This window comes from Pelophylax lessonae (genome assembly GCF_965119305.1).
Source record: "Pelophylax lessonae genome assembly, chromosome: 7".
In the NCBI taxonomy this organism is placed as follows: Eukaryota; Metazoa; Chordata; class Amphibia; order Anura; family Ranidae; genus Pelophylax; species Pelophylax lessonae.
In genome coordinates this window covers 40,151,249-40,176,798 of record NC_138774.1, presented here as the reverse complement: position 1 = coordinate 40,176,798, position 25,550 = coordinate 40,151,249, and the positions used below count along the sequence as shown (strand labels likewise).

Genomic DNA, 25,550 nt, shown 5'->3' with positions numbered 1-25,550 from the left:
GCCTCATCAATGCCTCCTGATCAGTGCCTACCAGTGCTGCCTCCTCAGTGCCGCATATCAGTGCCCATCAGTGCAGCTCATTAGAGCCCATCAGTGCAGCCTATCAGTGCCCATCAGTGCAGCCTCATCAGTGCACATCAGTGAAGGAGAAACATTACCTGTTTGCAAAATTTTATAACAAACTATGAATTTTTATTTTTTTTTATTTTTATTTTGTTTGTTTAGCAAAAAATAAAAAACCCAGTGGTGATTGAATACCACCAAAAGAAAGCTCTATTTGTGTGAAAAAATGATAAAAGTTCTATGTGTTCAGTGTTGCATGACTGCGCAATTGTCATTCAAAGTGTGACAGCGATGAAAGCTGAAAATTGGTCTGGAAGGGGATGAAAGTGCCCAGTAGGCAAGTAGTTAAAGCTCACCAAAGTTGTGACACTTAAAGCCGCCATCTAGAGCACACAATTATCAGATTTTTTTTTTTAGAATTCCAGCCAAAACATATTATGAGAGATGTTATTTCTATGCTTGATCCTTTTGGAGAGATGATGTAACTTCCTGTTTTGCCACTGTGACAGGAAGTGGAAGGAAATCTTCCCCAAACTGCACTTTAACCACTTGCCGACTGTATACTGTATATATATATATATATATATATATATATATATATATACGTCGGCAGAGTGGCTCTCCCAGGCAAAACCACATATCGGTACGTCATTTGCATGGGAGGAGCTAGGGGGTGAGCACTCGCCACCGCCGGCACGCTCCTGCCCCCCCCCCCCCCCGATCGTCAGCGGGGAAGCCGGCGCCTGACGCCGGCGATCTCTCCCCGCTGAGAGAGAAGGATGGGTAGCTGGTGGAAACACAGCCGTCTGTCCTTCTCCCTGCAATGATCACAGAGCTCATGTGATCCTGCTATATAGGATCGCATGTCTCTGTAATCATTTCACAAGCCGCCCCCCCCCCCACAGTTAGAATAACTCCCCTAGGCTTACATTTAACTCCTTGATCACCAACAGTATTAACCCCTTCCCTGGCAGTGTCATTATTACAGTAACAGTGCATATTTTTAGCACTGATTACTGTAGTAATGTCACTGGTTCCCTCAAAAGTGTCAAAAATGTCAGTTAGGGGTCCAATCTGTCCGCCGCAATGTCGCAGTCCCGCAAAAAATCACAGATCGCCACCATTACTAGTAAAAAAATAACAATAAAAATTACATAAATCTTTCCCTTAGTTAGTAGACGCTATAACTTTTGCGCAAACCAATTAAAATATGCTTTTTGGGTTTTTTTTTTTTTACCAAAAATATATAGCAGAATACAAATTGGCCTAAACTGATAAAAAAATTACATTTTTAAATTTTTTTATTGGGAATGTTTTATAGCAGAAAGTAAGAAATATGGCGTTTTTTTTCAAAATTTCCGCTCTTTCTTTTGTTTATAGCGCAAAATCTAAAAACTGCACAGGTGATCAAATACCACCAAAAGAAAGCTCTATTTGTGGGGAAAAAAAGGACATCAATTTTATTTGGATACAGCGCCGCACGACCGCACAATTGTCCGTTAAAGTAACGCAGTGCGAATCGCAAAATAGGGCCTGGTCATTAAGGGGGGTAAAACCTTCCGGGGCTGAAGTGGTTAAAGTGGGTGTAAAGGCTTCCATTTTTTTTTTTTTTGCTTTTTTTTTTTTTTTTACCTTACTGCATTTTCTGCAATAAGGTAGAAAAAAACTTTTATGTGCAGCTCCCCATCAGCCCCTCAAAATACTTACCTGAGCTTGATCTCCATCCAGTGCTGTGCTCAAGAGCAGTAGCACTTCTCTTTCTCTTTCTCTACCTCCTCACTGGACGCGAGAGCAGAGGAAGCCATTAATTCCTGCTGATGTCAATCAAATCCAGTGAGCAATCTCTCTGTGGTCACTAAGCGATTGACCAGGGGGGAGCAGGCCGCAGGGGCGAGCCACACTGTGTGTGCCAATAGACCAGAGTTGTATAAAGTACTCGAAACCGATACTTGAGTAAAAGTACAAGTGCTCGATCAAAAAGTGACTTGAGTAGAAGTGGAAGTGCTCGATCAAAAAGTGACTTGAGTAGAAGTACTAAAGTATTCAACATTTTTTGTACTTGAGTATTGCAAGTAGTTTTTAAAAAAAATTTTGCTACTCAAGTACTGAAAGTAAAAGCACCAGTAGTTTTGAAATAAAAATTGCTACTCAAGTGCTGAAAGTAAAAGTACAAGTACTGTGTTATGTCGTTTTTAAAGAAAGAAGTCAAAAGTTTGAACATCATATTGTTTTTTATTATTTCAAATGCAGCTTTTATTTATACATACAGTAGCTTTTATTTTCGTATGCGCTGATAATACGCATGTTTTGAGCTTCATGAAGCCTGCCATCTACTGTTCTGGCAGTGGTAATTTTTATAATTGTAACGAGTAACTATGCAGCACAAAAAAAAAAGTAGCGGAGTAGAAGTATTGAAATCATCGAAAAAATGTAGTGAAGTAAAAGTGGAAGTAGGAGAAAAAAATTCTACTCTAGGAAAGTACAGATACCGCCTTTCAGTACTTAAGTACGGTAGTGAAGTAGTTCTACTTAGCTACTATACATCTCTGCAATAGACAAACACAGTGTGGCTTGCGATAAAGCCCGCACTTGTGCAGCCTTAAGAAGCGGATTCCTATGGTGGCAAACGGAGGAGAGGAGGAGCCAGGAGCACTGGCAGGAGCAGTCAAAAGAGGAGGAGTGGGGCCACTTTATGCAAAACCACAAAGCAGGAGAGCACAGAGCAGGTAAGTATAATACATACACACACGTATGTGTATATATATATATGTGTGTGTGTGTGTGTGTGTGTGTGTGTGTATATATATATATATATATACATATATATATACACACACTATATTACCAAAAGTATTACATTACAATGCCATTTCTTTCTTTCAATAAAAAAATATTAACTGAATAATATTGTGCACTATAACCAAAAGTATTGGTACGCCTGCCTTTACACACACATGAACTTTAATAACATCCCCCTATCAGTCCATAGGGTTCAATATTGAGTTGGCCCACCCTATGCAGCTATAACAGTGTAGCCCCCTCCTAGTCAGGTGCTAGATAGGCAGTATAGTTTTATAGGCAGTATAGTTTTTGGCTCTGGCTGCTTATCAGCAGAACAACAGGCAAAGTTATGTGCTTCCTGCTTATCAGGGAGCAGGATTTATAGTTAGGCCTGCTCTATGTGTTCAATGTGTGATTCATGTGGGCTGAGGGAGTGTCCCCACTGTATCCAATGGGGAGTTACATTGGAAAGTGGAGGAAACCCAGCCAATGACACACAGGCTTTGATATCTATCCCATGGGTTTGGCACGGAAGAGGTGCATCATGGGATAGGGTATAAAATCCGAGGGCACATGAGGCAAGGGGTCTTCAGGCGGGAAGCCAGGTCCTGTAAGGAGGGTGACGGCTGTCTCTCCTTCTGTTGCTGTGGAAGGTGGTCACAGGTGGTCGGCCTGGTGAACCAGAGTGTGTGGCTGAATCCAGAGGTCCAGGAAAGCTGACTGGAGGAGTTGGAGCAACGGTGACTCAGGGAAAACAGTGTCTGTGAGTACAGAGGAACTTGCCCGGGGGTCTGTCCAGAAAGGGGACCACTCCAGGGGATAGAGTCAGTGGACGGGTGTCAGCCATTTGCCCCCTTGATGACCAGGCCCGATTTTCCTTTTCACAGTGATAGTTGCCAGCGGCAACGGATAGATTTGATTGGGACTGTAATTTGTTCTCTGAAGAAATGTGCGGGAGAGTTGGAGAGAGAGTTACAAGGACTGTCTACTTAACAGTAAATGGTGGAAGTGTGGACGGAGAACATGAGGGCCCAGGGCACGTGGATCGGTGTGCCGGGGGCCATGTTTGTGTAAGTACTATACAGAAAAATGTTGACCATGCAAATAATGGCAGCGGGACACTTTTCCAAGATCATAGCCAGGAAGATGCTGTGGAGAAAAATGTTGACCGTGCAGTTGATGACAGCGGGACACTTTTCCAAGGCAGTTTGGCCTAGGACTGACTGAGCCAAGGACTTAAAGTGATAAGTTCTGCAAGCAGTTGCCACAGGTAACCCAGGGGGATCCAGAAAGTGTTATATCCAGCAGCCCTCTAGGGGGCAGTGCTACAACAGCTTCAACTCTTCTGGGAAGGCTGTCCACAAGGTTTAGGAGTGTCTATGGGAATGTTTGATCATTCTTCCAGAAGCGCATTTGTGAGCTCAGGCACTGATGTTGGACGGGAAGGCCTGGCTCGCAGTCTCCGCTCGTATTCATCCCAAAGGTGTTTTATTGCGTTGAGGTCAGGACTCTGTGCAGGTCAGTCAAGTTCCTCCACCTCAAACTTGCTTGTTTGTGCTCTGGTCCAAATTATTTGGTGAAGGGGGGATTATGGTGTGGGGTTATTTTTCAGGGGCTTAGCCAGTGAAGGGAACTCTTGAGGCATCGCCTACCAAGACATTTTGGACAATTTCATGTTCCCAACTTTGTGGGAACAGTTTTGGGTTGGCCCCTTTGTGTTCCAACATCATTTGGTGGAGGGGGGATTATGGTGTGGGGTTGTTTTTCAGGGGTTGAGCTTGGCCTCTTAGTTCCAGTGAAGGGAACTCATAAGGTGTCAGCATACCAAGACATTTTGGACAATTTCATGCTCCCAACTTTGTGGGAACAGTTTGGGGACGGCCCCTTCCTGTTCCAACGTGACTGCACACCAGTGCACAAAGCAAGGTCCATAAAGACATCAATGAGTGAGTTTGAGGTGGAGGAACTTGATTGGCCTGCACAGAGTCCTCACCTCAACCCTATAGAACACCTTTGGGATGAATTAGCGCACAGACTGCGAGCCAGACCTTCTCGTCCATATCAGCGACTGACCTCACAAAGGCGCTTCTGGAAGAATGGTCAAACATCCCCCCTGGACCAGTGATGGCGAACCTTGGCACGCCAGATGTTTTGGAACTATATTTCCCATGATGCTCAACTACACTGCTGAGTGCATGAGCATCATGGGAAATGTAGTTCCAAAACATCTGGAGTGCCAAGGTTTGCTATCACTGCCCTAGACACATATTATATATACAATACCAGTGTGTGGTGCCAAATTGTGAAAAAATGGGGCTGCCCCTTTATAGGTGAACTAAACCCCTTAATTATGTTGCTTCCTGTGGAGTCATTTTATCTATGAGTTTTCTTCTCTAATGGAGGAATGAAGTGGAGCTTCTCATCGGAGGGATCCCAGCTAATTTGTGGTTTCACAAGCCTATTTGACCTACCTGTAAAAGGGGCTAAACACTAGCAGTGAAGCAATCATTGTGTTGGGACAGTCACACTGGACTTCATCTACTATCATTTTATTAAATGTTACATATATATATATATATTCATGAGTTTACACGGCATATATGATGTGAACATCATCCACTTAATTTTTTTCAGTTAAAAATAAACAAACATGTTATACTTACCCTACTCTGTGTAATGGTTTTACACTGAGCAACCCCGATCCTCCTGTGCTCCTGGCCCCTCCCTCCTGCCGAGTGCCCCCACAGCAAGCAGCTTGCTATGGGGGCACCCGAGCCGAGCCGTAGCTGCCTGTGTCTACTCAGATACAGAGCTGTGGCCCAGCCCCGCCCCCTCTCTCTCCTCATTGGCACACCGACTTTAAATGACAGCAGCGAGAGCTGAAGGAGAATGAGGAAGGAGAGTCCCGGACAGCCACGTCTCTCATGCAACATCACTGGATCGAGATGGGGCTCAGGTAAGTATTATGGGGGCTGAAGGGGGCTGCTACACACAGAATGCCTTTTATCTTAAAGTGGTTGTAAACCCACTTTAAAGTCTTTTACCTGTAGGTAAGCCTATATTAAGGTTATATTAAGGCTTACCTATAGGTGCTATAAATATCTCCTAAACTTGCACCATTTAGGAGATATTTACAGTGCATGCAGCCGATGACGTCATTGTCGCATGCGCTCTGAAGGAACGGCCACCCGTGCTGTTCCTTCAGAGCCCTGTGCGCGGGAGTGATGTAATCACGCCTCCGGCCAATCAGATAGCCGGAGGACACAAACAAGAAAGCAGAGCGGCTGGACATGTACTAGCTCATTATGCCTTTCTCTTTACAGGTTTTTTTTTGTTCTCATTTTTTTTTTATGAGTGTTTACTTCCTCTTTGATACATTAAATGCATTAACCACTCGCCTACTGGGCACTTATACCCCCTTCCTGCCCAGGCCAATTTTCAGCTTTCAGCGCTCTCACACTTTGAATGACAATTGCGCGGTCATGCTACACTGTACCCATATGAAATTTTTATCATTTTTTTCACACAAATAGAGCTTTCTTTTGGTGGTATTTAATTACCTCTGGCTTTTTTATTTCTTACAAAAAAAAAAGAAAAAAGACAGAAAATTTTGAAAAAAAGAAAAGTTTTTCTTATTTTCTGTGAGTAAATTTTGAAACGAAATAATTTTTTTCTCCTTCACTGATGTGCGCTGATGAGGCGGCACTGATGGGCACTGATAGGCTGCACTGATGGGCACTGATGAGGTGGCACTTATGGGCACTCATGAGGTGGCACTTATGGGCAATGATGAGGAGGTACTAATATGCCGCACTGATGAGCACTGATAGGTGGCACTGATAGGCGGCACTGATGAGCACTGATAGGCGGCACTGCTGGGCACTGAGAGATGGCACTGCTGGGCACTGAGAGGCGGCACTGACGGGGGGCACTGATGGGCACAGAGGCAGCACTGATGGGCACTGATGGATACTGAGGGGTGGCACTGATGGGCAGCACCATCAGTGCCCATAGTGCTGCTAGTCAGTGCCCATCAGTGCCTAGATGAGCAGGCACTGATGGGCACTAACTGGCAGCACTATGGGCACTGACTGTGGGCACTGATGGGGGGCACTGTGGGCAGTTGTGGCATTTTTTTCCCCTCTTCTGTAATCAGGGCACTGGTGATCAGTGCCCTGATTACATTCCTTTGTGTCCCCTTACCGGTGATCTGCTCTCCTCTTCCTCACACTGCAGTCTCCGTGTGAGGAAGGAGCGCTGGCGATGAGAGATGATCTCATATGTTTACATATGAGATCATCTCTCATTGCACGGCCCGATCACGTGGTGAATGGCCGCTGTGATTGGCCATTCACCACGATCTGTGATTGGCTGTGTCCAAGGGACACGGCCGACACAGATTTTCCCCGATGCGCGCTCGCGGGAGCGCGTGGGGAGCCTGTTTCTGGGAGGCCGTTGAAAGACGGCCTACCGGAAATTCGAGTTCGCGCTGCAGCCGTACTTCGGCTATAGCGTGGGCCGGAAGTGGTTAAGATAAAAACCTTGTGCTTTTACAACCACTTTAATAATGTGAAATATGCAATTTCCCTTTTACATGTGTGGCTATCATTGCCACACCTCTGAAAAGTGATCTGCAGTAAACCGAATTCCGGAGTCATTTGTCACCTTCTCACCTCTTGTTTTAATCCTGTAAATGTTCCATTACCATGATGCAACCGCCTGCATTGCATGCCACTGCCCAAGCAAGTGTACACACTGATCTGGCTGCCTTTTCAGCTTATGGGGAGTGATTGAGGTTGTTAAATCCAGCCCAGCTGCCTGTTTTTACCACCCTCCAGCCTCAGGTGTAAATGAGCCTATTGAGTGACCATAGAGTGTAAATGAGCCTATTGAGCGAACATAGAGTGTAAATGAGCCTATTGAGCGACCATAGAGTGTAAATGAGCCTATTGAGCGAACATAGAGTGTAAATGAGCCTATTGAGCGACCATAGAGAGTAAATGAGCCTATTGAGTGACTATAGAGAGTAGAGGCATAGAGAGCAGAGCACCATTCCAAATAAAAGTCTATAGATTGCTCCAAATATCATTGCAGGGATAACAATTCAGTTTTCTTATGCTGACTGCTGCACTCTGTATGGTGTGTGTAACTTACTACTTATCATGGCAAGCATCGCAGAACTGTATCCCAGGATATTTTGTCAAGCTGTTTTGAGTTTTTCCTTGTACAGCCAGGTAGCTCACTTGTTCTGGGTATTAAATATCAATTGACTTAATCTCTATTAGGAGTTTCTGTCATTTTAAAGTGTTACTAAACCCACAACAGTAAAATCAGTTTGTATTGGCAGTAAAGCATGCTTGTTATACTCACTGTGGAAATCAAGGGGTTAATCTTCCACATTGTGTACAAAAAGGCTGTTTGATCCTGTCTCCTCTGATCCTCCACTTCTTCCACTGTCCCCTAATAATTTCCTGATAACACAGAGTGTATGGAGTCAGGCTGCACATGCTCAGTTCGGTGTGTATTGCTAGAGAGGTTTTGTTTTCTGCATGTGATCAGCACAGGGCCAATCACTACTGTCCAGACAGAGGATCAGGGGTCATACAGTCTCATAGGAGAATCAGAAAACTCCTCCTACAAGCTTTAACCAGTGCTTGGCTGGACGCTGATAGAAGTCAGAAGACTGCTATATACTGCTGATGAGAAAAGGTATTTAGCAGTTTATATTTACTAAAATAATTGCATTTCCATGTTCTGTGTACTGTGGGAGACCAGATATAGTGAATGCAGGTTCCTGGGTTTATTAACACTTTAAGGCTGTCAGTAGAAAAATGTGCTCTGTCAGTAAATTTTCCATGTTTGTCAGTAAAAAAAGTTGCGGGGTTGGCAACCATCCTTAGCACGTACTGACAGCGGGTAACATTGGCAAATTTATATTCACCATCTTGCAGTGCCATTTTATTATCAGCAAGGATGCAGTATACCTGGACAGATTATTGCAGAGATTTTTCAGTTTTTCTCAAATTTTTTAGTATTCAGTAAAGCAGAGCTCTTGTGATATTTTCATTACTGTGTGTAAATCTTTTTTAATTTTTATTGGTTAATTGTTGCATTATTGTGTGTACAACTCAGAATTATTATGAAAGGTTATCATTCTTTATACTTTAAAGTGATTGTAAAGTATTTTTTTTTTCTTAAATAAATCGGTTATGCTTACCTGCTCTATGCAGTGGATTTGCACAGAGTAGCCCCGATCCTCCTCTTCTCAGGTCCCTCTTCACTGCTCCTGGCCCCTCCCTCTTGTTGTGTGCCCCCACAGCAAGCAGCTTGCTATGGGGGCACCCGAGCCGAGCTGCAGCTTTGTGTATCCATTCAGACACAGAGCCCTCATCCATCTCCTTTGGTGTCCCAAGCTCCACGGATACTGGATTGGTGTGCTGGGTACCCTTAATAGGGTATTCCAATCTAATGTACCCCCTTGACCCAAAATTTTGCCTGCTAGTGACATTATCTCAGAGGAACCCATGAGGGTCGCACTTAGTCGTGCCCTATTTCAGACCCGAAAAACAATTCTTATACTGTGGAAATCGCCTGAGTCCCCCTCCCACCAGCTGTGGGTAGATAGGGGGATTTTGGTGGACGGGTCAGGTAATGGGATATTCACGGAGTATGTTCTCAGCCCCCCATCCCATCACACCACAGCCCCCCTTTACAGCAAAGTCCCCTCAGTTCCCCTTCACATCACAGCCCCACTTTACTTTACAGTGCCCCTTTACAGTGCAGTCTCCTTTACATTACAGTGCCCCTTTATATTACAGTGCCCATTTACAGTGCAGTCCCCTTTACATTACAGTGTCCTTTATATTACAGTGCCCATTTACAGTGCAGTCCCCTTTACATTACAGTGTCCTTTATATTGCAGTCCCCTTTACAGTGCAGTCCCCTTTACATTACAGTGCCCCCAGCAATCACAGCTTCCTCCATCACAGTGCTCCTGCAGTCTGCCCCCCCCTTTCCTCTCTAACATCACACATCGCTAACCTCTGCTTCCTCTGCACAGGACTCCGGGCTGTGATTGGTCTGTGTCCTCTCACAGCTCCCCCTGACCACCTGATGTTATCATCCTATCAACAGAGCAGGGGACGGGAGGAGCTCTCTATTCCGATCTTCAGCTTCTCCCTGCCTCTTGCCCTGCTGGTTGGATGACATAGTCAGCTGGGCTGGTGGAGGAGTCGGGAGAGGACACACGGGCATGGCCGCACAGCAGGAGGTGAGTGGTGAGCACGGTCTGTGATAGCCCTGTGAGGACTGCATCTGCGACTCACCTCCTGCTATGCAGCTCAGTCATCAACAGGCCACGGATCGGCACCGGTCCACGGCCCGGGGCTTGGGGACCCCTGACCTACTTGATTTAGTGACAATAACAGATTCTGTGAAAATAGTGCAGGACAATACATGCAAAAGCTGTTGAGTCACCTTACATCCTATAGGGGAATATATACAAATTCTGTGTTGCTGGGTGGTGGCTCCAACAGTTATGTTAAGTTTAAAACTTGCGTTAAGACCAACAAAAAAAAAAAATCATAATAGATACAATTTTGCGCTTCCAATCTTGTGCCAACAGTTTGGGGAAGGTCCTTTTCTATTGTAGCATGAATATACTCCTGAATACAAACACAACTTTATTAAGAAATGTTTTTTTTTTTTTTTCACTTAAAGCGGTTGTATCCTCAAAAAAACCCAAACAAACTCTGCAGGACAAAGGCATAATGAGCTAGTATGCATTGAAATACTTACCTTAGAACGAAACCCCGACACGGTTGCCCAGACACCACTGAGGCAGCCCACATCTTCGCTTGTTGTCTCTTCCGGATCTGACGGCTCCAGCGCTGTGAGTGGCCGGAGTTGTGATGACATCACTCCCACGCATGGACACGGGAGTTCACTTTCCAGCAAGGAGCCGGCCAGGAGCTCTGAAGGTCCGCCGGACCTTCAGAGCGCATGCGCCGCTGGTGTCAGCAGCTGCATGCAGGGCGAATATCTCCTAAACCGTGCAGGTTTAGGAGATATTAATTTTACCTACAGGTAAGCCGCCTTATAGGCCTTATTATAGGCTTACCTGTAGGCGAAAGTTAAAAAATGGAGTATACTACTGCTTTAAGGCAAATCCACTGTGCACTACAATTGCACTGCAAGTGCACTTGGCAGTGCAGTCGCTGTAGATCTGAGGGGGACATGCAAGGAAAATAAAAAACAGCATTTTTGCTTGCACATGATTGGTTGATGGAAATCAGCAGAGCTTCCCCTCATTTCAGTTCTTCCCCTCAGATCTACAGCAATTTCACTGCCAAGTGCACTTGCAGTGTACTTGTAGTGCACAGTGGATTTGCCTTTAGTAAATCAACCCTATGGTTTGGTGAGTTTGAGGTGAAGTAACTAAAGTGATCTGAACAGATCCCTCACCTCAACCTTACTGAACACCAATGGAATGAATTGGAATGCTTATTGAAAGCCAGGTTTTCTTATCCAACCTGATCTTACATATGTTCTTTTGGTTGAATGGGCACAAAATCCCACAGACAAACTCCAAAATATTGTGTAAATCCTTGTCTAGAAGAGAGGAGACTGTTAGACCCCTTTAACACAAGTGGTCCGATTGGGTCTGGCTGTTCGTTTTTCAGCCTGACTTGATCAGACCCTCCATTCTCCTCTATTGGCAGTCGGATGTAAATGGACTTGGGTTGGATGTGATCCAGCAAAAAAGGAAAGAGATCTGTTCCCCTCCGTCTGGTTGGATCGGAGTGCAGTCAGGAGTAAACAGACAGCCGGTCCATTTACATCCGGCTGCCCATAGAGCGAAGCGGGCTGTGTCCACTTTTCATTAGCAGGACGGACAGGGACTTGTCATTAGGCTGCTCAGCTCAGCAGGGGATCAGTAGACAGACCCCCCTGCTGAGAAAAAACAGATCTGACCCATGTGAAAAAAACCTTAACCACTTTAAGACCAGAAGGATTTGCCCCCTTAATGACCAGGCCACTTTTTTCAACTAGGCACTGTGTGACTTTAACTGACAATTGCGCAGTCCTGCGACACTGTACCCAAACAAAATTTGTGTCATTTTTTCCCGCAAAGAGAGCTTTCTTTTGGTGGTATTTGATCATCTGTGCGATTTTTATTTTTTGCGCTATACACAAAAAAAGAGCGACAATTCTGAAAAAAAAAAAAATCTATTTTTCACATTCTGCTATATAACATTCTCAAAAAAAAATGTAAAAATCAAAATTTTTTAACATTTTAGGCCAATTTGTTTTCTGCTACATATTTTTGGTAAAAAAAAAAATCGCAATAAGCGTATTTTGATTGGTTTGTGCAAAAGTTATTGCGTCTACTAACTACGGGAAAGATTTATGTCATTTTTATTTATTTTTATTTTTTTCTAGTAATGGCGGCGATCTGCAATTGTTTGCGAGACTGCCACATTACGGCGGACAGACCGGACCCCTGACTGACATTTTTGACACTTTTGGGGGGACCAGTGACATTACTACAGTAATCAGTGCTAAAAATATGCTCTGTTACTGCAATAATGACACTGGCAGGGAAGGGGTTAACATTGTGGGTGATCAAGGGGTTCAATGTGAGCCTAGGGGAGTGATTCTAACTGTGGTGGGCGGGGCTTGTGGAATGACCATAGAGACCTGTAATCCTATATAGAAGAATCACAGGGGCTCTATGTTCATTTCAGGGAGAAGAACGGTCAGCTGTATTTACAACAGCTGACCGTTCTTCTCTGTCATCGGGGAGCGGTCGCGGATGTCAGGCGGCAAGCAGGGGCGGGAGCGCGCCGCCTCGTGCTCGCCTCCTAGCCTACTGCTCGCGACCGCCATACAGTTACGGCGATATGCGCAGGAGCGGCTGCCTGCTACAGTACATCAGAGGTTAAAGCAGGGATCCTCAAACTACGGCCCTCCAGCTGTTGCGGAACTACACGTCCCATGAAGCATTGTAAAACTCTGACATTTACAGACATGACTAGGCATGATGGGATTTTTAGTTCCTGAACAGCTGGAGGGCCATAGTTGGAAGACCCATGCCTTAACCACTTGCCGACTGCCTAACGCCGATCTACGTCGGCAGTCAGCCCCTCACAGGCAAAGTGACGTAGGGCTACGTCACTAGCTTGTGAGGGTCTAGGGAGTGAGCGCGCGCCCCCGGAGGCGCGCTCCCGCTCCCGCGTGGTCAAGGACCCCCCCGCGCGTGTGACCGGCGGACCCGATGTCCGCCGGTCACTCGGCGATCGGCGGGGGAGAGGGAGAATGTCAGGCAGCTTGTGTAAACAAGCTGCCTGTCATTCTCCTTGCTGTTAGGATACTGATCACTCGGATCTAGTATGTAGATCCGTTGATCAGTGTCCATACAGCTCAAGCCCCAGCCAATCACAGTAGAAAGCACGCCCCTAGGGATACACACAGCCCCTCCCTCCCAAATAAAGTTAACCCCTTCACTACCAGTGTATTTTTACAGTAACAGTGCATATATATAGCACTGATTACTGTAGAAATGTCACTGGTAACCCCAAAAGTGTCAAAAATGTCAGTCAAGGGTCCGATCTGTCCGCCCCAATGTCGCAGTACCGCAAAAAAAAATCGCAGATCGCCGCCATTACACGTTAAAAAAAAAAACAACAAAAATGACAAAAATCTTTCCCTTTGTTAGTAAACGCGATAACTTTTGCGCAAACCAATCAAAATACGCTTTTTGCGATTTTTTTTACCAAACATAGGTAGCATAAAACAACTTGGCCGAAAAAGTAAAAAAATTTTGATTTTTAAATTTTTTTTTGGGGAATTTCATATAAAAAAAATGTGAAAAATATTGCTATTTTTGCAAAATTGCCGCTCTGTTTTTGTTTATAGCGCGTGATCAAAAAATCGCACAGGTGATCAAATACCACCAAAAGAAAGCTCTGTTTGTGGGAAAAAAAGGACGCCAAATTCGTTTAGGTACAGCGTCGCACGACCGCGCAATTGTCCGTTAAAGTCACGCAGTGCCGAATCGCAAAATACCCCCTGGTCGGAATGGGGGTAAAATCTTCCGGGGCTTAAGTGGTTAAAGTCTCAAACAAGGACCAACTCCATATTAAAGGCTAAAATCACAATGTCATAAAATAATTAACAATGAGTTTCTATACCTTCTACAGCCATGTAATCTGTCCCTATAATGTTCCTTTTATGTTTTTTTTTTTGAGCTGTAAAAAAAAAATGTAAAAGAAAAAAATACTCTGTACTGACCCCATAAATATAAATAAGGCACTCACCAGAAAATACAGCGGACACTTTTAAAATTAGGAGTAGAATTATCTTCATTCTTCTGCAGAGAAATTCCTGTATGAACTTTACACCGTGTCTTCAGTGCCTTGAAATCCCCACATTTCAGAATGGTCTGACGTAGAAATGAAAATCCCCCAAGCTTCAACCAAGACAGGCTCACCAATGCTAGAAGGACAGTAATTTCTGTGCTTAGCCAACAAAATAACTCAAGGACGGTAAAACAGCCGGTTACTGGAAGTCATTAAAAAAACACAAAATAAAAGTTTTCTATTAAAAAATAAACACAAAAAAAACCCCACAAAATAACCAGTAATATTCCAGGTTCCAGGTAATATTCCTACAGATAAATGTGTTTAGTTCTTTGCCAAGATCAATAGGTAGAATAATAACCAAGATAAAACCTTCTTCACTTTCTTAGTCCTATCTTGTGTCTCAAAAAAGTCTTCAAAGCAGAAATAGGGAAATGTTTTTATTTTTTATTTCTCAGCGCCATCTAACCTGTCTAACTGGAGAATCCGGTAACAGCTCTACTCAAGGACGTCATACAGATCAGTTATTCATTACCATTGCTCACAAAAAGGGAAATTCTCTGCTCTGGACAATTGACTAAAAGAAATAAATAAATAAAATGCAGGCCATCATTGGTTGCCAAGCAGGAAATATAAACACTAAGACGTTTAGAGACAAGGTGACAGTGAAACTTTAGGCTCCATTCACACCTGAGTGTATCATTTTCAGGCGTTTTATTGGCATTTTTCAGGCTTTTCTTGTGTGTTTTTCAGGCATTTTTTTGGCATTTTTCAGGTGTTTTTTCAGGCTGGAGGAAGGCATTGACATCTAACATAAACGCTGGTATTCTGCCAAAAGAGAAGCTCTGAGCTTCAGGCATTTTGCTTCAGGAGACAGAACGCTCACATGTGAACAGGAGTCATTAAAATGAATGGGATTTTGCTTGTTGGGTGTTTTGAGACTTCACAGATGAGCGTTTTACAAGCTGAAAAATGCTCAGGTGTGAACTGGGCCTCAGGGATTTTCTATTTAAAATGAGAAAAAAAACTTAGTGTGAATTCTCAAAAATTTAACACATGCAAAATGCCACTGGTTTGTGTTATTTGTGAATTTGTGTAACGGAAAACATTTTTAATTCCTTCCAGTGCATTGATCTACTCTGGTAAAATTTATTTGGCACATACACTAGAATACCAAAAGTATTGAGACACCTGCCTTTACACACACATGAACTTTAATGGCATCCCAGTCTTAGTCTGTAGGGTTCAATATTGCGTTGGCCCACTCTTTGCAGCTATAACAGCTTCAACTCTTCTGGGGAGGCTCTGCATAAGGTTTAGGAGTGTCTATGGGAATGTTTGACCATTCTTCCAGAAGCACATTTGTGAGGTCAAGCACTGATGTAGACGAGAAGGCCTGGCTCACAGTCTCCGCTCTAATTCATCCCAAAGGTGTTCTTTTAGGTTGAGGTCAGGACTCTGTGCAGGCCAGTCAAGTCCCTCCACCCCAGCTTTCTCATCCATGTCTTTATAGACCTTACTTTGTGCACTGGTACGCAGTCATGTTGGCCATCCCCAAACTGTTCCCACAAAGTTGGGAGTATGAAATTGTCTAAAATGTTTTGGTATGGTGATGCCTTAAGAGTTTCCCTCATTGGAACTAAGGGGCCAAGCCCAACCCTTGAAAAACAACCCCACACCATAATCCCCCCTCCACCAAATAATTTGGACCAGTGCACAAAGCAAGGTCCATAAAGACATGGATGAGCGAGTTTGGGGTGGAGGAACTTGACTGGCCTGCACAGAGTCCTGACCTCAACCCGATAGAACACCTTTGGGAGGAATAATAGCAGAGACTGCGAGCCAGGCCTTCTTGTCCACATCAGTGCCTGACTTCACAAACGTGCTTCTGGAAGAATGGTCAAACATTCCCATAGACACACTCCTAAATCTTGTGGACAGCCTTCCCAGAAGAGTTGAAGCTGTTATAGCTGCAAAAAGTGGGCCAACTCAATATTGAACCCTACAGACTACGACTGGGATGCCATTAAAGTTCATGTGCGTGTAAAGGCAGGCGTCCCAATACTTAATAATATAGTGTACATTATTATTCTGTTATCGTAATATATTTTTGATTGAAAGAAAGAAATGGCATTGTAAATGAAAATAACGTTGCTTATTAGTAATAACCTGGCTACACATAAGCCAACATCTATTATGGGTTACGACCTGCTCCCTTGTTTCTCAGCATCTCAGAAGCCCAAAATTGCACAAATGTACAGTGGAGAAAAATTTTCTATCAATTCAAACTTTTTTAAGTATTCAAATTAAAACAACTTAATCAAGAATAGGAGAGACAAAAAAAAAAAAAACGAGAAAGTAAAAGGAATTTAAAAAAAAAAGACATAGAAGGGGTAGCTTCCTGCAGAGAGGGTCCGCCATGCAGTCTGCCATAAAGAATGATTCCATGTCCGTTTGTCTAATAATATCTAGCAGTAGGGGTCGGCCAGAAATGGATTACGCAAGGAGGGGAGAGACTATAACTATCTCATATTAGATACGAACGAGGGAAATTCAAGAAACTCCACCCACGGGGTCCAAACTTCCCTGAATTGAAGTTTTTTTTATTTGCTGTAGATACTAGCTCCTCCAACCGCATAGCATGGTTCATCTCCGGTACCCCCTCCCGTAGTGTTGGTACTTATATAAACTTGTAACATGCTCACCATTTATCACTGAGCTCACTTGGTATCTACAATCATCCCCTCCGAAGTACACTACAATCCTTACAGCTCTCTTGACTCATCTAAGGGAATGCTTTAATTTGATTTTTTTCCTATGAAATAAATATTTAATACTCCATTGAATCTTCCAATTTTTTGTTACTGCAATGTAGTCAGGTTACACAAACAGTAATAGATTTAAGGTTTTTTTTATATTTTTGCGCAATAGCGGGCAGCAAGTTGAAATGCCTTGTGCTTGCAGTATGCTGGGGAATCGGACCACTACTCAACACTGAGTACAGTGGCCCAAGCTTTGAGTTGCCTTACATGTCCCATGCAGAGCGCTCCAATCAACAGGACAGCTCAGGAAGCTCAGGGGCGTGGCATGATCCAGACCGCTGTGTTCTGTGCTCGGTTTTAGCAGTGGTTTGGATCTCCAGCATGCTGCCAGGAAAGGGTAATTTAAAGTTGTAAAGTCAGAAGGTTTTTTTTATCTAAATGCATTCTATGCATGCATTAAAATTTAAGCCTTTTGGGTCTAGTAGCACCCCCTAATAACTACCTGAATCCCATCTCCACGAGTCCCTTCCAAGACTCTCCCTTCTGCATGGCTGAGACAGAGCAGCGGCGCCATTGGCTCCCACGGCTGAATGGACACACAGAGCTGCAGCTTGGCTCAGGTGCCCCCATAGCAAGCTGCTTACTGTGGGGGCACTGGACAGGAGGGAGCGGCTAGAAGCAGCTAAGAGGGACCCGGGAAGAGGAAGATCCAGGCTGCCCTGTGCAAAACCACTTCACAGAGGAGGTAAGAATAATATGTTTGTTTTTTGTTTTTTTTTTTAAAACAAGACTTTACAATCACTTTAACCGCCGGAGCAACTTAGTAGTTCATCAAAAATATAACCGTAGTAGAGTACTGTTCTGTGTTAGGCATAAATTTATGCAGAAAGTTTGAAGTTCAACTGATACCCATTATTGGCCAACTTACAGTAAATTGTTACTCCACTTTTGTTGAGTAAAAGAAACAATCCCCTCTTAGTGATCAATGTACATTGCAATGATTTCAACCCTTTAGTGACAGAGGGTAAAACTAATGGTAATGTACATTTTATTGCAACTACTTTGTCTATCCGGGTGGATTATACCTTGTTTTTTCAGGTCAAATTGGGCTTTCATTTGGTGGAAAATGGTAATGGATATATATATATATATATATATATATATATATATATATATATATATATATATATATATATAACATTTTTTTAAATATAGCTGTATATTGGTTGTACCTTAACTTGCCACTAAAGATCATTAAATAAATTCCCTGCTCTTGGTGATTACAGTGATACCACATACAGTATATATAACATTTTTTTAAATATAGTTGTATAATTATTGGTTTTACCTTAACTTGCCATTAACCACTTTACAACCGGAGGATTTTGCTGTCTTACGTCCAGACCACTTTTTGTGCTTCGGCACTGTGCGACTTTAACTGACAATTGTGCGGTCATGCAATGTGGTACCCAAACAAAATTTACGTCCTTTTTTTCCCACAAACAGAGCTTTCTTTTGGTGGTATTTGATCACCTCTGCGCTTTTTATTTTTTGCGATATTAATAAAAAAAGAGCGAAAATTTTGCAAAAAAATGAAATTTTCAACTTTGTCTTTTAAAAAATATCCAATATACTCAATTTATGTCATATTTTTTGGCCAAAATATATTTAGCTACATGTCTTTGACAAAAAAAAATTCAATGAGCGTATTTTTATTGGTTTGCGCAAAAGTTATAGCGTCTACAAACTATGGTGTAAATACTGAAATTTTACGCAGCTTTAATTTCTGACTGCCTATCTCAATTCATGAAGTGCTAAAATGGCAGGGCAGTACAAGACCCCCCCAAATTACCACTTTTTGGAAAGTAGACATCCTAAGGAATGTTCTGAGACGCATGTTGAGCTCATTGAATATTTAATTTTTTTGTCACAGGTGTTTGAAAAATGAATAAAAAAAAAAAAAATTTTTTTTTTAACACAAAGTTGTCACTAAAAGATAAATTTCTCACACATGCCATGGGTATATGTGTAATTACACCCCAAAATATATTCTGCTGCTTCTCCTGAGTACAGGGATACCACATATGTGAGACTTTTTGGGAGCCTAGCTGTGTACGGGACCCCGAAAATCAATCTCCATCTTTAGGTTTTCTAATGGCGTAAATTGCTGATTTTACTCCTCACTACCCATCACAGTTTCGGAGGCCCTGAAATTTCAAGATAGCACAAAACCCCCCAAATGACCCCATTTTGCAAAGTAGACACCCCAAGCTATTTGCTGAGAGGCATGGTGAGTCCATGGAATATTTTATATTTTGCCACAAGTTTTGGGAAAATTACAATTTTTTTTTTTTTTTTTTTAACACAAAGTTGTCACTAAAAGATAAATTTCTCACACATGACATGGGTATATGTGGAATGACACCCCAAAATACATTCTGCCGCTTCTCCTCAGTATGGGGATACCCCATGTGTGAGACTTTTTGGGAGCCTAGCTGTGTACGGGACCCCGAAAATGAATCTCCATCTTTAGGTTTTCTAATGGCGTAAATTGTTGATTTCACTCCTGACTACCCATCACAGTTTCGGAGGCCCTGAAATTTCAACATAGCACAAAACCCCCCCAAATGACCCCATTTTGCAAAGTAGACACCCCAAGCTATTTGCTGAGAGGCATGGTGAGTCCATGGAATATTTTATATTTTGCCACAAGTTCCGGGAAATATATTATTATTATTTTTTTTTTTGTTTTTTTACACAAAGTTGTCACTAAATGATATATTGCTCACACATGCCATGGGTATATGTGAAATGACACCCCAAAATACATTCTGCTGCTTCTCCTGAGTACAGGGATACCACATGTGTGAGACTTTTTTGCAGTCTAGCCGAGTACAGGTCCTCGAAAGCCAACCCCCACTTTCAGGCTTTCCAAGGGCGTAAATTGTTGATTTCACTCCTGACTACCTATCACAGTTTCGGAGGCCATGAAATGCCAAGACAGCACAACCCCCCTCCAAATGACCCCTTTTCGGAAAGTAGACACCCTAAGCTATTTGCAGAGAGGCATGTTGGGTGTTTTGCAGATCTCACTTTTTGTCACAAAGTTTTGGAAATTGAAAAAAGAGGAAAAAAAATGCATTTTCCTGTTTTTTCTTCATTTTCCAAAAAAAATGAGAGATGCAAAATACTCACCATGCCTCTCAGCAAATAGATTAGAGTGTCTACTTTGCAAAATGAGGTCATTTTGGGGGGTTTTGTGCCATCTTGGCGTTTCATGGCCTTCAAAAGTGTGATAGGTAGTAAGGAGTGAGATCAACAATTTACGCCCTTAGAAAGCCTGAAGGTGGGGAGTGGTTTTCCGGGTCCTGTACGCGGCTAGACTGCAAAAAAGTCTCACACATGGGGTATCCTTGTACTCAGGAGAAGCAGCAGAATGTATTTTGGGGTGTCATTTCACATATACCCATGGCATGTGTGAGCATTATATCATTTACTGACAACTTTGTGTAAAAAAAAAAAAATAAAATAATTTTCCTGAAACTTGTGGCAAAATATAAAATATTCCATGGACTCATCATGCCTCTCATCTAATAGCTTGGAGTGTCTACTTTGCAAAATGGGGTCATTTGGGGGGGTTTTGTGCCATTTTGGCATTTCATGGCCTTCAAAAGTGTGATAGGTAGTAAGGAGTGAGATCAACAATTTACGCCCTTAGAAAGCCTGAAGGTGGGGAGTGGTTTTCCGGGTCCTGTACGCGGCTAGACTGCAAAAAAGTCTCACACATGGGGTATCCTTGTACTCAGGAGAAGCAGCAGAATGTATTTTGGGGTGTCATTTCACATATACCCATGGCTTGTGTGAGCATTATATCATTTACTGACAACTTTGTGTAAAAAAAAAAAAAAAAAAAAAAAAAATAATAATTTTCCTGAAACTTGTGGCAAAATATAACATATTCCATGGACTCATCATGCCTCTCATCTAATAGCTTGGAGTGTCTACTTTGCAAAATGGGGTCATTTGGGGGGGTTTTGTGCCATTTTGGCATTTCATGGCCTTCAAAAGTGTGATAGGTAGTAAGGAGTGAGATCAACAATTTACGCCCTTAGAAAGCCAGAAGGTGCGGATTGGTTTTCCGGGTCCTGTATGCGGCTAGACTGACAAAAAGTCTCACACATGGGGTATCCCTGTACTCCGGAGAAGCAGCAGAATGTATTTTGGGGTGTCATTTCACATATACCCATGGCATGCGTGAGCAATATATTATTTAGTGACAACTTTGTGTAAAAAAACAAAAAAAAAAAAAAAATTGTCATTTTCCTGAAACTTAGGGCAAAATATAAAATACTCCATGGACTCAATATGCCTCTCAGCAAATAGCTTTGGGTGTCTACTTTCCAAAAAGGGGTAATTTGGGGGGTGTTTGAACAGTCCTGGCATTTTATGCTCAATTTTAGCAACACATCACCCACTCTTCTAACCACTTGAAAACCAAGCCTTTTCTGTGAGTTTTTGTTTACATGAAAAAATATTTTTTTTTCACAAGAAAATTACTTTGAACCCCCAAACATTATATATTTTTTTAAAGCAGAGGCCCTACAGAACAAAATGGTGGATGTTGCAATTTTTTTTGTTACACGGTATTTGCGCACACATTTTCCAAACGCAATTTTTGCGTAAAAAAACACTTTTTTTATTTTTAATGCAGAAATACACTATATAATTCCAAATTGTTTGGTAAAATTTAAAAGATGATCTTATGCCGAGTTCATAGACACCTAACATGACATGCTTTAAAAATTGCGCACGCCCGTGCCGCGGCAACAAACTACGTACGGTTTTAAAAGCCTTTAAAAGTCTTTACAGGTTACCACTTTGGACTTACAGAGGAGGTCTACCACAACAATTACTGCCCTCGACCTGGCGTTCACGGCGATACCTCACATGCATGCTGAAATTGCGGTTTACATATGACACTAGACCAACGCTTGTGCGCGCATTTGCGCGCAAGCACGGGGGGACAGGGGGGCTTGATTTTTTTTTTTGTTTTTTTTTTTTTTTAATTTGCTTTCTTATGTTATTTTGACACCTTTTCTTTCATTTTTTTTTCTTTAATCATTTTTATTGTTATCACGGTGAATTTAAATTTCCTCTATGATAGCAATCTGTAGTGACAGGTACTCTTTTTAAAAAAAATTGGGGTCTTTTATACTCTAGATCTTTCCTCTGACCTTAACGCATCTGACCATACCAAAATTGGTGTGATAAAATACTTTCCCAATTTCCCAATGGCGCTGTTTATTTCTGGCGAAACAGAAGTTATGAAATGCTCGTAGCCTCCGGCATCTTAGGCCATAGAGATGATTGGAGCCATTCTCATCTCCAATCAGCTCTATGGTTAGATAATTGAACCACCGGCTGCACTCTCGGGTTAACCGGTGGGACAGGAGAGCCCGAGAAAAACCGTGGAAGGCAGCGGAAGGCGGCAGGAGGGGGGGGGGAGTCCCCTCCCACTGCATGTAAAAGCAGTCTAGCGGCCAATTATCCACTAGGATTGCTTTTACATGTAAGCCGACCGCTTGCTGTAAAAAACGATACCAAGATGATGCCTAAATCTGCAGGCATCATCCTGGTATAACCACTCAAAGTCCAGCAACGTACCAGTACATTGCTGGTCTTTGTTTGGCATATAGGTTTTTTTTTTTTTCATGCAGCCTGTGGGCTGAACGAAAAAAAAGAGAACCTATCAGAAATCAGCACAGGAATAATGCGTAGTATTACTCATCATTAACCGCCCAAACAACCACCCACTGAATTTAATGATGGGTATACACGACACTATCCACGTATACCAAAATAGGATTTTAACTGCAGTGCTGAAATCAGAAAATCACCACAGCTGCTATCAGCAAAGGTATCCATATATGCTGAGCGCAAACGCTGTTTGTGTCAGAATATATAAAATCAATGCATGGTAGCCGACGAGTACCTGCAAGAGAAACAGGTCACAAAAGAATGAAAAAACAAACAAAGTACATTAAAAAAAAGTACATTAGGAAGAGTAGGACATATAAAATGACTGACACAACAAAAGTTTTTGGATTCTCATCATTAACCGCCCAAACAACCACCCACTGAATTTAATGATGGGTATACACGGCGCTATCCACGTATACCAAAATAGGATTTTAACTGCAGTGCTGAAATCAGAAAACCACCACAGCTGCTATCAGCAAAGGTATCCATGTATGCTGAGCGCAAACACTGTTTGTGTCAGAATATATGAAATCAATGCGTGGTAGCCGACGAGTACCTGCAAGAGAAACAGGTCACAAAAGAATGAAAAACAAACAAAGTACATTAAAAGTACATAGGAAGTGTAGAAGAACATAAAAAATGACTGAGACGACAACTATTTTTGGCTTTTATGTATTTTTTTTTTTTTCTTCAAACGTCGAGTTCCAGGTTCCAGGTTCGGGTCTCTCAAAATGACGATAGCCATCGAACATCTTTTGAGACCCTGTGTAAATGTGCCCTAAACTGTGCCGTGCTGTACCCTATGCTAATAATCCACTAGTGTGTGGTAGCGACGGAAACAGTCACCGTGGCAAAGACCAGGTCGGTCAGGACAGTCGGGACAATAATTCCGGGTGTCACGCCTAAATCCGCGCTTGCTGCAGACACGGCATCTTTTTTGGGGGTATCGTTTGGTATCGGTACTCGGGAGGTATTGCGGAAAATGCCTCTCATGCAGCCGCCTCACTGCATCTGGTTGGGGAAGTTGGGCAGGAGCACCAGCTGAATACAGAAGGGCTCTGATTATCTCTTCTTGGAATTGAAAGAAGGATAATGTTCCAGCAGAAGCTTTGTATAAGACAAAAGCGTTGTAAACAGCCAATTGAAATAGGTATACAGACACTTTTTTGTACCAGCGTCTGGCCTTACGGGCAATTAAGTACGGTCCCATCATCTGGTCGTTGAAGTCCACCCCTCCCATTTTACGGTTATAGTCGTGGACACAGAGGGGTTTCTCAACAACAACACCGGTGACCGTAGTAATTTGGACTGCCGTGTCTGGGTGAATGGAGGACAGCACGTAAACGTTTCGTTTGTCCCTCCATTTCACTGCAAGCAATTCCTCGCACCTCAAGCAGGCTCTCTCCCCCGAGCTCAGTGGGGCATTCACTAGCCGTTGGGGGAAGCCCCGGCGATTAGATCGCACGGTGCCACAAGCGCCAATTTGCAATTGATAGAGGTGTCTAAAAAGTGGCACGCTTGAATAGAAATTGTCCACGTACAAGTGGTACCCCTTTCCGAATAAGGGTGACACCAAGTCCCAAACTATCTTGCCGCTGCTCCCTATGTAGCCTGGGCAGTCGGGGGGCTCCACAGTGCTATCTTTTCCCTCATAGACACGGAAATTAACTGTATAGCCTGTGGCCCTGTCACAAAGCTTATACAACTTGACCCCGTATCTGGCACGCTTGCTGGGGAGGTACTGTTTGATAGCAAGGCGACCAGTAAACTTAATCAGGGACTCGTCAACGCAGACATCTTGTTGGGGGGTAAACAAGGCTGCGAACCGCTGATTGAAGTGGTCTATGAGGGGCCGAATTTTGTGGAGCCGATCATATTCAGGGTCTCCCCGAGGACGACAGAGTTCATTGTCGTTGAAATGCATGAACCGAAATATTTGTTGGTATCGAGCCCTGGACATAGCAGCAGAGAACACGTACATTTGATGAATTGGGTCAGTGGACCAATATAACCGCAATTCATTCTTTCTTGTAATGCCCGTGTTGAAGGAAAGGCCCAGAAAGGTTTTAAACTCCTGAATCGTAATAGGATTCCAGGCGAATGGTCTGGCAAGGGGTGAATTTGGGTTGGCGGCGATGAATTGTTGAGCGTACAAATTTGATTGGTCCACAATAGATCTGAAAAGATCTTCAGTGAAAAACAGCTCAAAAAAGTTTATGGGATTAAAACCAGCTGTTTCCACTTGGATTCCGGGTTGGGCGGTGAATGGGGGAAGTACTGGCGCTGTGGAATCTGTGGGCTGCCAATTAGGATATGCCAGCGCTTCAGGGAGGACACTATGGGCTCTACGGGCCTGTCTTCGGATACGCGGTGGCTGCGGGCCACTACTCGTGCTAGCCACCGCACCAGCTTCAACTGCACTCAGGTGACTCGCCACGTCACCAGGTGATACTGCAGTGCTGGTTGAAGGTCCAGGGTGTACTAGGCCGCTCGTGCTTGCCAGTTCACGAGAAGTGTGAGCGGCACTAGTACTGGCACTCTGCTGCATACCAGAAACCTCCAGTTCTTGCAAGTCAACAACTCCAGAATGGGGTCGGGTACGCCTGACCCTAGCAGGGACCCCTCTGTCGGAGCTATCTGTCAGGGAGCCGCTGCCGTCATCTGGTTCGTATATTGACCCTGATTCTGACAGTGAGGCTTCCCCATCGCTCTCACTTGACATGGCCATTATACTGTATATAGCATCATCACTGAACGAACGTTTTGTCATTTTGGTAGCTAAATTTACTCGTACAGTGATGCGACTACTAGGTAATAAAAGCAC

At 43.2% G+C, this 25,550-nt stretch overlaps 1 protein-coding gene across 1 annotated transcript in view; it reads right to left on the bottom strand.

The window, feature by feature from the left end:
• LOC309560440 (major histocompatibility complex class I-related gene protein-like) overlaps positions 1 to 14,273 on the bottom strand; it is a gene marked incomplete at its 3' end in the record, with an annotated part of 41,235 nt that extends 26,962 nt beyond the window's left edge. Inside the window, exon 1 of the mRNA XM_082264074.1 lies at positions 14,163 to 14,273. Within this exon, the coding sequence (XP_082120200.1) occupies positions 14,163 to 14,211 (49 nt within the window). The 5' untranslated portion in view covers positions 14,212 to 14,273. The remainder of the gene's footprint in view (positions 1 to 14,162) is intronic.
• Between the last annotated feature and the right edge of the window lie 11,277 nt (positions 14,274 to 25,550).